Here is a 13736-nt window from a genome sequence, read left to right as displayed (position 1 = left end):
ATACTCCATAAATAAAAGCTACATTATTTATTCATACTTAATGAATGTAAATAAGTCCTCATTAAATCAAGAATTCAATGAGTATAAATGAGTTCTTGTTAGATCTAAGATCGAATAGTATTTAATCAATTGGAGATTGAGTTTGTTAATGGATATTTATTTCATTTGCGATCCTATTTAAATATAATAAATAATAATTAAAATCACATACAAAAATAAAGTAAAAGGGAAAATAAAAGTGGGGAAATTTTCATTTGCCTCCTAAGATTTATATTATTTTTTAAACGTATTCTAGCTATAGCGGTATTTTGATGATTTTGGAACTCTGTGGGTGCTTTTGAAAGGATGTAAATATTGGGGGCGGGTTGGAAGTTTTCCTTAAAACAGCGTTGCATATTAAAAGGCACGGCGTGTTGCTTTGTGTGCGGGTTGGTTAGTAAAAAGAAGCCGAGCCGCTTGCTTTTACCTTTACTTGACTGTGAGCAGCGAGCAGCGGTGTTCATCGGCGAGGCCTAAGTCGCAGTCGCGATCTCTCCTCTCTCCGGCTGACCGCCTCCGACGCCGATGCGGAGCGTCTCGTCCGAGGAGGAGGAGGCGGACGACCAACCCAACGACCGCCTGCGTCGCACCTGCGCCTCCTCTTCGGAGGTTGGTGTGCCCGCGGAAGCGCTTCTGCCTGGATCCGATGCTCTCTGCTGGGAACCCAAATCGGAGAAGCGGCCGACCGATGTCTCCGGTTTGTTTCTTGCAACGCGTTCCGTTTCTATTTTGGATCAAGTTGATGAGTGAGATAATTTCTCAGAAGTGGAGATGATGAAGGAGAGGTTCGCGAAGCTTCTTCTCGGCGAAGACATGTCCGGCGGAGGAAAGGGCGTATCCACCGCACTCGCGATCTCGAACGCCATCACCAATCTCTCCGGTGAGACCCGATTCCTTCGCTCCCCTTCACTCCATTGCGTCATTGTTATCGTTTATGTGCTTCAAATCAGCTACTGTGTTTGGGGAGCTATGGAGGTTGGAGCCCCTGGCGCCGCAGAAGAGCGCGATGTGGCGGAGGGAGATGGAATGGCTACTAAGCGTGAGTGACCACATTGTGGAGCTAATCCCGGCCATCCAAGAGTTCCCCGGCGGGGGCACCTTCGAGGTGATGATCTCCCGCCCACGTGCCGACCTCCGGGCGAACCTTCCGGCTCTCAGGAAGCTGGATTCCATGCTCCTCGGCACGCTGGATGGGTTCCGAGAAACCGAGTTCTGGTATGTAGATCGGGGAATCCTGGTGGCTGATGCTGATGGGGATGGAACCAAGTCGCCGGCACGAAGGCCATCGTTCAGGCAGGAAGAGAAATGGTGGTTGCCAGTTCCGAGGGTTCCACCGGACGGTCTGTCGGAGGAGGCGAGGAAGAGGCTGCAGCAGTCTAGAGATTGTGTGAATCAGATCCTGAAGGCAGCAATGTCCATTAACAGTGGAGTGCTTGCTGAGATGGAGATTCCTGGCGTTTACTTTGAGGCACTACCTAAGGTTTGGTTTGCCACTTGCAACGTAGTTAATCTACTTCTTATGGTGTTGAATGATTTCAATGGAGATTCCTGTTGTTTACTATGAGACATTGTCTAAGGTATAGTTTGTTTCTTGCAACTTAGTTAAGCTACTTCATATGGTGTTGAATTATGTCAACTTCTTGAACAAGTGATTGCTGAACTACAGTTAGTGTAGAAACTTATGGAGCTATTAAGTTTATGAAACTCAGATCTGATTTAAATTTTCCAAGATCGATCAGCTTTGTTAGAAACACTAGTATAGGTGAAACTTTGTAGTTCTTGGGCCTTCGAGGAATTCCAACATGTATAAGGATTTTTTTGTTATTTTTCTTTTACTAAATGGTGGTAATGCACATACTTGAGAAGAATAATAGAAATATGTACCAAGGAACAATTTGAGAACAGTAGAATTTCATATATTTAGTAGTTAAAATTATGAAATTGCATGATAAATGTAGAACTCAATAAACAAACATCATTTGCAGAAACTGGAAATGGGAAGAAGGTACACTGAATTTAACACAATATCTGACGACACTATTCTGAGAAAGCATAAATTCTTTTATTTATCACTTTTATGATTTTTGCATAGAGTTCAGTGGAGAGATAAGATACCATAAATAATTGGGATAAACATGATGATAATAATGATCATGAAGCATTCGTTGAAGAAAGCTTTTTTTTTTTTTTTTTGAGAAACCTATACTGCTCATGCTTGGCTGACTGCACAAAGTTCACTAGAATTAACTGTATTACATCAATTTACTGCTTCTGTTTGTTGGTCCTTTTGACTAGTAGGACAAACATGACTTGATGATCATGACGATAATGACAACGATGCATTCTTTGAAGAAAGCATAATCTTGAGAAACCTATACGCTGACTACATTGGTAGGAGTAAACAAAATTTTTTACCTGGATTAACTATATTACATCAATCTACTGCAGTTTACCAGTATTAATTATATTACATCAATCTACGGCTTTTGTTTGTCAGTCTTGTCCTAGTTCATTTGTGATGTTTACTAGATTTTTGCTTTTTTTTATAAATTGCAGAGTGGGAAATCCTGTTTAGGCGACATCATTCACCGCTACATAACCGCCGAGCAATTTTCACCTGATTGTCTTCTGGACTTTTTGGACTTGTCTTCTGAGCACCATATTCTCGAAATAACAAATAGGATCGAGGCAGCAATATATGTTTGGCGGTTGAAAGGCCAAAAGAAACACCCAAAAACAAAAGGCAAGACAAAGTCATGGAGTGGAAAGGTTAAGGTTCTTGTTGGTGACAGTGAAAGAAACCTACTTTTTGCTTCCCGGGCTGATGGCCTCTTGCAAAGCCTCCGACTTCGTTTCCCTGGTCTCCCTCAGACTGATCTGGATATGAACAAGATTCAGTATAATCGGGTAGGTCGTACTGTTTTTCAATATCTATTGCTTCTGTAATATAATTGTTTCAAGCTGTGCATAACGGGCGTAATGTATGGCACGACTTGTATGCTATATTCTATCGAAACATGTCTAGTTTACTCTTGGAACTTATTTTCATACTTGAAAGACTTCCAAAATGGAACTAACCGTGCAAGCTTTTTCTGTTTTTGCAGGATGTGGGACTGTCCATTCTTGAGAGCTATTCGAGGGTAATGGAGAGTTTGGCTTTCAATATCGTGGCAAGAATTGATGACTTGATCTTTGTGGACGATGCTACAAAAAAATGTGCTGCTGCTGAAGCTATTGCAGTCTTTGATTATCGAGGACTAGGAGGACTTCCACTTCAAAAACGATTCTCGCCCAGCCCATTGTCCATGAATAGTTCACCACCTTATCCCTCACCATTTGATACACCCACATTTTGTGCTTCCACTCCAGTGACCGGAAGTCCATTGAGAATTCCATCGTTAAGCAACGGCAGGCTCCAAGGTCCAAAGCCTATTTCTCATGATATAGAGACAATATGGTCATATACTAGGAACTTAAGTGGCAGAAGAGAAACAGGAGATTCCCATGGGAGGGACTAACTTCAAAACGAAGCCGAGCAACACCCTTGCAAATGAGTCCAAGGCTGTTTATCACTTGGGAATTATCAAGCATATGAGATGCGGACCAGTAATTGTCGGGTGCTTAGAGTTGTCTGTGTACAGAAACAACGAATATCAAGTTTTGCGTTTTACTCTTCTTGGATTTCAGCAGATTCTGCTGTTTTCTATTGGCAATCGATTAGCTAGAGGTATTATAGCCAAAGAAACTTGCCATTGCCATAGAAAGGAATTCTAGGTCTCCCATTCACTTAAGGTTCCTGAATCATGACAGACGAAGGATAAGTATGTGCTCTCCCCAGGAAAACTCAAGAATTTCGTACATCCTGTCATCATCTTAGTTTATTTATGGCACAGAATAAAATAGTTTGAGTTCCGACCAGTGCAAACGCCAATTAGAGGAGAGGAAGAAAAAAAGGAAGACGATCCTAGTGCTGGTGTTCTGCAACTACCAAAACTCCAGCTATCTTTTTCTCCTTTTTGTCTCACAAAGATTGCTAGCAGATCTTCCCGTTCATCAGCTTCAAATTGCTGTTGATGAACACAATTCAACGTGATATTCTCGCATTTCAGTGCTTCCACCAGATCTGCATATCTCGATGGGATTTCAGCCATGCCACTGGTCTATTGTTGAGACGTTAACTAAAACTTGAAAAGAATCAATCATGGCTTCCTGATTCATACATAGGTTCCTTCCCAAAAACATCAAGTAAACCCTCATGCCATCCATACTACCGGTAGCAATTTATTCCTAGCTAGAAATTGTTTCAAAATGTTGTGCATTGTGTTCTCCTTTGTTATAATATTTAAAGAATTGCAGCTGTAATAATAGACAACCATAATTTTACATGAACTAATTATTTGAACAATGGCTAGACACAGACCGGAGCTGATCTAATACCTCAGAAAAATCTTCAGGTGGAGGGCATGAAAACCGTAGGAATTCACCTGTGTGAGGATGCTTAAATCTAAGAAAGAAGGGCAAGATTGAAGTTAGATTGGAAAGGAAAGAGTCTAATCACCAAAAAATTGCATTTGCTCCTTACCCTAGTGAGAAAGCATGGAGGCACGGCCTCTCTAACTTCGACAAAATGTTTGTGAGGTGACCATGGAGAGAAGATGGTATTCTTGGTCGAAGAAGCGACAACGCCATGCTTTTTGTGCCTCCATAAACTTCATCGCCTAATAAGGGAATCCCAAGGTACTTTGCATGTGCGCGGATCTACAAAACAATGAAAGATCAGAAGATACAATAGATATCTAATTCAAGCAACCTATAATTTCTGTTCTTTTTTCTCATGGTTTCAAAAGCATAAAGCCTATAAAGAAATTCTACATATTATCATAGCCACTAATATTAATAAGACTATCCAAACTTAATCTTTAGCGTCACTCATACATTGCAGAAGACTATCGAAACATTTGTACCTGATGTGTGCGTCCAGTTTCCAATCTCCATTGCACCATTGCAGCTCCCCCACGAGCAAAATCCTCAATTACTTTGTACCTAGAGTTTTAAAAGTTAGACATTGTTGGTAGTTTCGGAGCAAAATGGGAACTCTGAAACAAATGTAGAGATTCACTCAGACAAAACATTAATGCAGAAGGCAACAAACCAGAGGTTGAAAAAAATTTGCAGAAAAACTATGATCTTCACCAAACCAAACAAATCCCTTATACTATCATGAATGGGAAAGGACCTACCACAGAGAAATAGTTGTAAATGGGGCTTAAAATGTCTTAACCAAATGCATCCTTGGCTAACATCTAGCCTTCAAATTTTCTTTAAACAAACAATGCCCTTATACAGATTTCAAAAAAAAAAAAAAAACTATTTAATAGTCTATGTTTATCTAGTTGAATAAACAGACCAACCAATCAGAAAATTATAAGTTAACTTTTTCTACGTTGGATATCAACACTACATTGGATGCAAAAGGATCATAACTTGCCCTTTATCCAATATCTCCGTTAGGGTAAAGAAGGGAGGTCATTCACTTTTATTTCGTAATATAGAAAAAAAATAATGGAAACATCCTTCTCAATAGAACTGAAAAGAACATCAATCACCTACTAGCAGCATAGCGTGCATGCCTACTGTTGTTTAAACCAGACACAGCAGCCATTCGGATCCTGTTATTAGAATCGCGTGCTATTGGCACCTCTATTCTTCCAGAACTTGGGTTAGGGATGCCAGAAGTAAGACTGATGTACACTCTGTGGATGGTATGTTGTTTGAACTGTTCAGCTAGGTGGGAATGTGAATGGTCATCCTGTCACCAAAAAGGAAAAAGCTCAAATGTTAACATTCTCAGATTTCAAAGAAATATCTAATGTGCTACTCAAATTTTGCAATGCAAATGAACCCTTAGGGTTATTACTTGTGATTTGCTGTTCAACAAAGAGCGCGAACACAATGTAATTTTGTTCATCACACACATATTTAGAGTTGACATTCTGTGATAATTTCAAATTTTCAATATATTCATATGAGGAAGGATACACTAATGCAGTCATGCAAAAAGATTCTCCATTGCAGACCATGCCCAAAGTACCACACATTTGATGTCTGCTGAATAATGCTTAGCGCACAGTATAATAGTCTATAACCATTGCAAAATGAATAGAAACTGCTTCATGGAATGCTATGCGTATGGTCAAAAACATATGGAAGAGGATAAGAAGAAATCTGTATATCAGTAAAAAAAAAATTCAAAATTCCAAACTCTTTCTGCTCACCTTGGCTACAACAAGAAGGCCACTTGTCCCTTTGTCCAATCTGTGCACAATACCAGGTCTAATCAAAGCATCACAATTTTCTAGATCTATTCCTTCAGCTGTATACTGCTCGGTACAAAGGTCTTCGATTTCACTGTCAGAGTCGGAATATTCATCAGCTTCAGATGCTTGGTTACTTTTTACACATGCCATGGTTGGAAGCCTACAATGGTGGAGAATGGCATTCACCAATGTGCCATTCAGATTTCCAGGTGCAGGATGAACAACCTACATGCGGCACAAATAAGAAGCACAAAAAGAAAAGGGAATAATACAAGCCGGTCAGTAAAATAGAAAAAGGGTATGGCCTGCAAAATAGTGTCAAATAAAGAAGAATACAATTGAAAGCATTAACACAATCAAAACCTCAGAATGAATAACCCCATCCTATAGTGCATTTATAAGCATATATTGTGCATTTTTGCTAGCTCCAAATTTCAACACAAATTAGAGAGTAAAGTAATAAGTTCTTATACAATTCAGTATTTTCTGTGAGAAGAAGATGCCACTAACCAATTAGTCTGATATAAGTAAATTCTAGATTAGGCATTTCAGTATATTTCCAGGTTAGCTCTGATATAAAGTGGTTTTGCTCATGTCCTCAGCAATTTCTAATAATTTTGCAAGGAATAACTGAGAAGTTATAACTGAGAAGACAATCATGGAGGTGAACATTCATATTGATCCACCCAATAGGCAAGAATTTCATACACCATGATTACTCCTTTTTAGTTGAGTGTCTTATGAAGTTCTTATTTGTCCTTATAGTAACCCACAACCCAAAACTTGGTTCTTTCAATAGATTAATGATTGATCGAAGCCCATTCAAATGTTTATCTTTCACAAATGATATCCTACCTCTAGAAAGAACTCCTATGATCATCTACAAGTTCTAGAAATGTTGTCTTTTTTCAATGAACAAGCATATGATTTTTTTACTACAAAATCATGCAAAGTTCGGTAAAAAAAACTTTTGCAAGTTTTTCATCCTGTTGAACTAAGACATAATTTCTTATCCTTTATACTTGGACACTTATCCATCCTCTCCCTACCCAACAATTCTGTTGGTCAAAATGTAAAAAAAAAAAGAAAAAAAAAAAAGAGTTATGTTGACACACGGATCCTACACTAGTATTGAATACTCATACCCAAATCTGAGTAACATAACTCTCAACTCATATCAGAAAGATTTTGCTTCCATATGTTATGTATAGTTATGAGTTCTCTGAGACATTATGTATATAACACACAGTGAATATCCTATGAGGGCGCAATCAATGTCCATGTTGTTGTTTGTTGATTTTGTAGTATATGTTTTCAAAGAGGGAAAATGGTTATCTAATTTCTGAATGTACAATCATTGATGAATACTGAGACAATATTCTACTTAAAATTTGTTTTAGTCAATGTAACAATAATAGGTCATGTCTTAAGTATATCAATCAATCAATAACTAAAACATGGCAATCCCATAAATCATCTTGTATGAATTTGAGTTATCATTGCATAAAAGGGAAATGTAACAATGAATATGAGTTGTAAAAAATTATAGCTTCCTGAATTTTAAAAGAAAGTTTTCAGTTTCAATCTCTGTTTTTTAAAATAAAACTACAATATTGTCGTCATTTGATGCAAAATGTAAATGAGTAATAATGCTTCTTCCAAACACCCTTGAAATAAAAGATGTAAATAACAAGCAACACGACATGCACAAACTAGATTGAGATTTACCATATGTGCAGGTTTGTTCACGACTAGAACATGCTCATCTTCGTATACAATATCCAAAGGTATATCTTCTGGCTCAGCCCTCAAAGGCTGCAACTTAGAAACCATGCAGTAAACCATGTCCCCTCCTTTAACAACATGGGAAGCCTGACGAGATGAAGAACCATAGAAGATAAGCAAAGTGGCAAACAAAAAGGGGGAAATGGATAATATACTAAAATGCGAAAGAAAAAATGACAAATTTTTTGAAAGCGGCATGTGCGAAAACAAGATGGCGACTCAGTTTCTCCAAAACCAATAAGAGAGACGAGTTATTACCTTATTAACGGTTCGACCATTGACGGAAACGAGGCCAGACTTGATGCTGGATTGGATCCGAGCTCGGCTGACGCCACGAATCCGGGAGGAAATCCACGAATCAATCCTCGTCTTCTGCAACCCGACCTCGACCTTTTCCTCCAGCCTCAACCCCGCATGGTTGGCTCGGATCACAACCGGCGGAGGCGGCGATTCCGGCCCGGTAGATTGATTGCAGCAGCAGAGGGCTCTTCGAGGAACCCTGCACCGAGTAGGGCTTCGGAGAAGGAGATTGAGAGAAGAGGAGAAACACGAATACGAAGAGGAAGAGATCGCCGGAACAGGAGTCCGCCGCAGCATCGCCCGACGACGATAGGGATCGAATGGATCGAAGGACCACCAAATGAGGAAATGAAGGGTTAGATTTTGAAATGGATCTTATACGTCATCCGGGCCGTCGGTTTATATGGGAATATGATAGAAGCTAAGTGATATTTTTCAAACTGTAAGGGATAAAGTAAAAAGGTTGGATAAAAAATGGAGCAAGGTGACAATATCCTGCAAATCCTTCTCTCTCTCTTCTCTCTCTCTCTTTTTGCAAAGATTGAACCACGTCACCCAAACAGACGTCTCGCCTTTGGCTTGGCCCACGAGTTCTTCCCCAGCTGTCGACTAATAACACGCGAAGCTTCTCTGTTGGGTATATCATCGACTGCACGCGATCCTTCTCGTCCTCTTCCTCGCCGAAACCGATAAAGCTCAGACGCGGGCTTCCTGATCCAATCGAATCGCCCCCGCCTTCGCCGGCTGGAGTCGCATCACGCGCCGCCCTCGAGATCGCGCCCGTCGACGAAAGATCTCGGATGAGATGATCGCGTGCGTCGCAGTCGTCGGTCACCAGGTCGGTCTTCTGCACCTCTGGTTAGTTACCTGATCGGTTAGTAATGATTCTCGCATGCCGCAGAACAACCCGCTTTACCTGCAGAGCTTCACCGGTGCCGACGATGCCCTCAAGCTCCACCACATCGTCCACTGCTCCCTCGACGTTATTGACGAGAGAGGTTTCTTCCGTTTTTCCATGATTGTTCTTTTTACTCAACGCATATGGTTTTGGATGGAAAGGCCGTTTTCTTAGAAATTTTTGGTGAAGATAACCCTGTTTGTCTCTGGATACTTAACAAGGAAAGAGTAAACGGATTTGTTGAATGATAACAAAAATTCTCAAGCCCCGCGATGCGTTGCAATGCTTTTGTATCGAGAAACCCCTTTTCTTTTCTTTTCTTTTTTTTTTGACAAATTCAAAATGAGATGAATGTAATTCTTAGTGGATGGATCCTTCGGAATTCGGATGCACCATTCTGTTCTCTTTCCATTTGTTTTATCTGCGTTAAGGAATTGATCCTCAATCCATCATTGCAATAACAAATTAGTTAATTAGTTTCCAACATATATTTTGAACAATTAAACAGAGAATGCCAGAATATTATTTTATCTGAGAGTGCAAAATATCAAGATGTGATGAAGCATTTATCATTGATTCAAGTGGAAATCACCTGTGGTTGATGAGCTATATGCATAGAACTATTCACCTGAGAAGAATTCAATCTATTGAGTGAAACTTTTTTTATGATGAAACCATAGGAATGAAAGTAGAGTGCACTGTCACTACGATCAACGAAGAAAATTAGATGGAATGAGTACATCAGCCATTCATTTAGTGTGGAACTAGGTAGTAATGTCTCTTAGGTTGGGCTGCATTGTTGGTGATCTCGAGCCCATTAACACAAGTAGAAACCTAAGAATTCCAACAACATTTGGAATTCTTATTGCATATATTTCAATTCCTGTGAAATGTTAGACTGACTGAACAGAAAACTGAAGTAGAAACCTATGATGGTTGATTTTTTAAGTAAAAGAATTCTTAATCATTGTGTGCTGTGTTACAAAAATATTCTATTTTCATAGGTGGTCAAGGCCACTATATGAATATGTGAAGGGCAATAACTGAGCAAACTCCTCTAAGGGTGAATGTTCTTATCCTGATATTGACCAAAAAGAAGAAATTATTTCATAAAATCTTTTGGATTTTGGTTTTTCCAAACTTTTGGGTAGTTTTTATCCTCTAATTGAGGTTGCAATCACAGTACAGAAAAATGTTGTCATCGTAGACATTTCAGCACATCAAATAAAATTAATTAACTGGCCTTTTAGCCTAATTCAAATATTTTTCCAGTATGTTAGTGGTATTGAAATTTTTTCCCATTAGATTGGAAAGATACTGGAAGTTATCTTTCCTCTACATACTATGTCATGTAAATTCCGCAGTCAACTCATATGTCTTCCTTAGTAAGTAAAAACATCCAAAATCCAACTGGATTTGGTTTTAAGCTATCAGTTCTTGGTAAGCGAAATGGTAAATCTGGACGACTAAATACAGTCCATTACAAAGATCTGACTTTGCTTCGTCAAGTTCTTTTGTTTGGTTTTACCCTCTTTATGTGCATCTGGGTTACTCATCTTCTAAACCTTTGCTTTGAAAAGTTTTCTTAAATATCAAGTTATCTGTCGTATAGTCACAGCCAAATTTTCCTATCTTACTAAAGATGGCGTCCTAACTTGACAACCTGAGATTGTTTCCAAACGTTGTCACTTCTGCTGCTGATTGTTTTTTCTTTTCTTCTTGGCAGTGAATAATCCTAAGAGGTCCGTGATTACTCTAAATGAGAGTTATCTTGGTCTTTTATATCCTACAGAGAGTTACAAAGTGTAAGCTGTTTCCATTTCTTTTGGTTAAACTCATTATGCTTGCGTCTGACGTGTGCAGCATCTCTTTTGGAATTGTTTTTTATTTTATTTTTCTGCAGATATGGGTACTTGTCTAACACAAAGGTGAAATTCCTCGTGGTAACAACTGATTTGGATGTCAAAGATACTGATATTAGGAGTGTAAGATACACTATGCCTTCCTGGACTTTTTCTTTGTTCTTGTTTTTGATTCTTTCATAAACCAATTACAGAATTGTAAACTGCATGAATCTTAAAAATAAGCAAGAAGCAAAGTATTCTACGAGAAATAGATAACATTACTCCATGTTTTATTGTGAATTTTGCTAGTAGTATATTACTTCATATAAGTGATAAAATACTTTCAGTAAGGCTGGTTTTTGGATTGATAGGTTCTTTTGTGGTTGGTTGTTCACCATGTCTTTTTGAAACCTTTACTACTGATCAAGGTGGCCAGCCCAATCTATTTTTGGTCTTCGACTACACCATTTTTGTTCACTTTTAGGACAATGTAAGACACCACCTAAACCGCCCCTCGTCTTGTCTTGTCTCGTCTCATTCCTCTATCATGGTTCACAAAGTAAATATGGGGAGGGATACCCCTATTGTCCATTTCTTCTTCCTCAGGAGCAAACATACCCTAAAGCGCTAAAAGGTTTTCATTAGCAACATTGCCTAAGCATTAGTAAGTTAAATGAATTACAACACAGAGAAGCATCATGGACAGGTAAAACCATTATTCTAGATATGATCGATAGCTTTTAGATACACAGGGACTGATAAATCACATAGTTTAGTCATTTACTTATATGCTTCTTATTCTTCTATAAAATTTATAGATTAAACCTTCTTTTTTTTTTTTAATCATATTAGCTAGTTTCTTTGTGTTCAGTTCTTCAGGAGATTCCACGCTGCATACGTCGATGCTGTTTCCAACCCCTTCCATGTTCCAGGAAAGAAGATAATCTCCAGGATCTTTGCCGCGAGAGTCAGCGGCATCGTCAAAGCTTTTGCACCAGGCACATATGGATGAATCCTTCTGCCCCCTTTTCCTCCCTCGCTGAACAAGTTTTAAACTCAACTGTTATATTTGTAGACTATTTTTGATCTTCTGTTCTTGTAGTTGCCAAAATCCTTGATTTAAAATGCCGATAATAATACCACAGAATACAGATCTAATGGACGAACAGTTTCATTGGAGTTGAACTTTCCAAATGCAAAATAACTAACTTGTTGAAATATATGGGAAAATTTTATTTTGCTCATTGAAGTTTATCTCATTAAAATCATGTCATTGTTTGATTAGCACAACCCTAACATGTTATGTCATGCAGTAAAACTCTTTAGTTTGAATTATTTGTGATGCTAAGCCCCGCGTCAGGATTAATCTGTATTTTCTATTCATGTGGTGGTGGAAAATTTTGGTGTATTGATTCTTCACCTGTTTTACTGAATCACGTAGATAAATTTTTTAAATTATTAAAATATGTAGGGTAATTTTAAAATTATCAAATCCTGAAACATCAAATTTTAAGTAAATTAAATCAAATTTTGATTGATTTTATTTATTTTATTTTATTAAAGTTGATTTTAGAACAATCGGTTGATGGATTAAACAATCTTGAATTGACATGAAATCAATTTTTATATGTTTGTCTATTTCTCCTAATTATATTCATGCTCTCAAATATCAATTTAACCTAATATATTGATAGTAATAATTTTTTGAACATAAATATTTTTGAAAATTTTAATTTATGTTCAAAAAATGTGGCTGATAGACAAAACGATCTCGGATTGATATGAAAAATTTAATTCGTATTAAAAAAATCATTGTTCTCAATATATTAGGTCAAATTGATGTTCAAAGACATAAATATAATCAAGAGAGGTAGAGATTCACACATAAAAATTAGTTTCATATTAATCCTAGATTAATTAATTCATCAGTCGATTTTTAAATTTGAATTATTTGTGATGTTAAGCCCTGCATCATGATTGATCTGTATTTTTTGATTCATGTATAGTGGTGGAAAATTTTGGTGGGAATGAACCGATCAATTTATTGATTCATTGATTTTTTATTGGACCATGTAGATAAATTTTCAAAATTATTAAATCACGTAAGGTGATTTCAAAATTACTAAATTATATAACTATTTTCTTTTTTATCCTTATCAGTCAACTGATATTTTTGATCAGTTGAATCAATTTTGATTTGTACCAAAACTTTGAAATTTTAAGTAAATTAGTCGACTGATTTCTTTAATCAGTTGACTAATTTACTTCTTTTTTTTTATCAAAGTCAATTTTAAGTAAAATTAGTTGATAGATCAAATCATCTTGGATTGATATGAAACTAGTTCCTATGTGTTCATCTACCCCTTCTGATTATATTTATACCATCAAATATCAATTTGGCATAATATGGTGAAAGTAATGATTTTTAAAACATGAATATATTTAAAAAATTTAATTCATATTCAAAAAATCTAGCTAATGGATAAAAAACCTCGGATTGACATGAAACTAGATCCTATGTGTCTATCTAGTTTTACTGATTATATTCATATT

The 13736-nt window shown here is 37.5% G+C and overlaps 3 protein-coding genes across 4 annotated transcripts; 2 read left to right on the top strand and 1 right to left on the bottom strand.

Moving 5' to 3' along the window:
• The first annotated feature begins 425 nt into the window (after window positions 1-425).
• Window positions 426-3728, top strand: LOC122022668 (rop guanine nucleotide exchange factor 1-like). The gene is made up of 5 exons (XM_042580720.1): window positions 426-736; window positions 803-919; window positions 990-1519; window positions 2596-2946; window positions 3144-3728. Exons 1-5 carry the CDS (start codon window positions 565-567, stop codon window positions 3555-3557), a joined length of 1584 nt encoding a protein of 527 aa, XP_042436654.1. The 5' UTR covers window positions 426-564; the 3' UTR covers window positions 3558-3728.
• Window positions 3729-3840: 112 nt separating this feature from the next.
• LOC122022670 (RNA pseudouridine synthase 2, chloroplastic-like) lies at window positions 3841-8780 on the bottom strand. Of its 2 annotated transcripts, none has more exons than XM_042580722.1 (8): window positions 8400-8780; window positions 8085-8228; window positions 6315-6581; window positions 5646-5848; window positions 5004-5082; window positions 4622-4797; window positions 4477-4543; window positions 3841-4162 (listed from the first exon to the last, which is right to left on the bottom strand). In XM_042580722.1, the coding sequence occupies exons 1-8, from the start codon at window positions 8736-8738 to the stop codon at window positions 4145-4147; spliced, it is 1293 nt and encodes a 430-aa protein (XP_042436656.1). In that variant the 5' UTR covers window positions 8739-8780; the 3' UTR covers window positions 3841-4144. The 2 variants fall into 2 exon arrangements, with proteins under 2 accessions (XP_042436656.1, XP_042436655.1); XM_042580721.1 differs by lacking the exon at window positions 3841-4162 and adding an exon at window positions 4296-4395.
• Window positions 8781-9109: 329 nt separating this feature from the next.
• Window positions 9110-12427, top strand: LOC122022672 (trafficking protein particle complex subunit 2-like protein). The gene is made up of 5 exons (XM_042580723.1): window positions 9110-9279; window positions 9343-9439; window positions 11066-11144; window positions 11243-11324; window positions 12055-12427. Exons 1-5 carry the CDS (start codon window positions 9247-9249, stop codon window positions 12193-12195), a joined length of 432 nt encoding a protein of 143 aa, XP_042436657.1. The 5' UTR covers window positions 9110-9246; the 3' UTR covers window positions 12196-12427.
• Window positions 12428-13736: the final 1309 nt, after the last annotated feature.

The sequence above is a fragment of the Zingiber officinale genome, chromosome 9B (assembly GCF_018446385.1).
Source record: "Zingiber officinale cultivar Zhangliang chromosome 9B, Zo_v1.1, whole genome shotgun sequence".
In the NCBI taxonomy this organism is placed as follows: Eukaryota; Viridiplantae; Streptophyta; class Magnoliopsida; order Zingiberales; family Zingiberaceae; genus Zingiber; species Zingiber officinale.
Note: the sequence above shows the minus strand (reverse complement) of the source record. Positions and strands in the feature narration are given on the sequence as shown.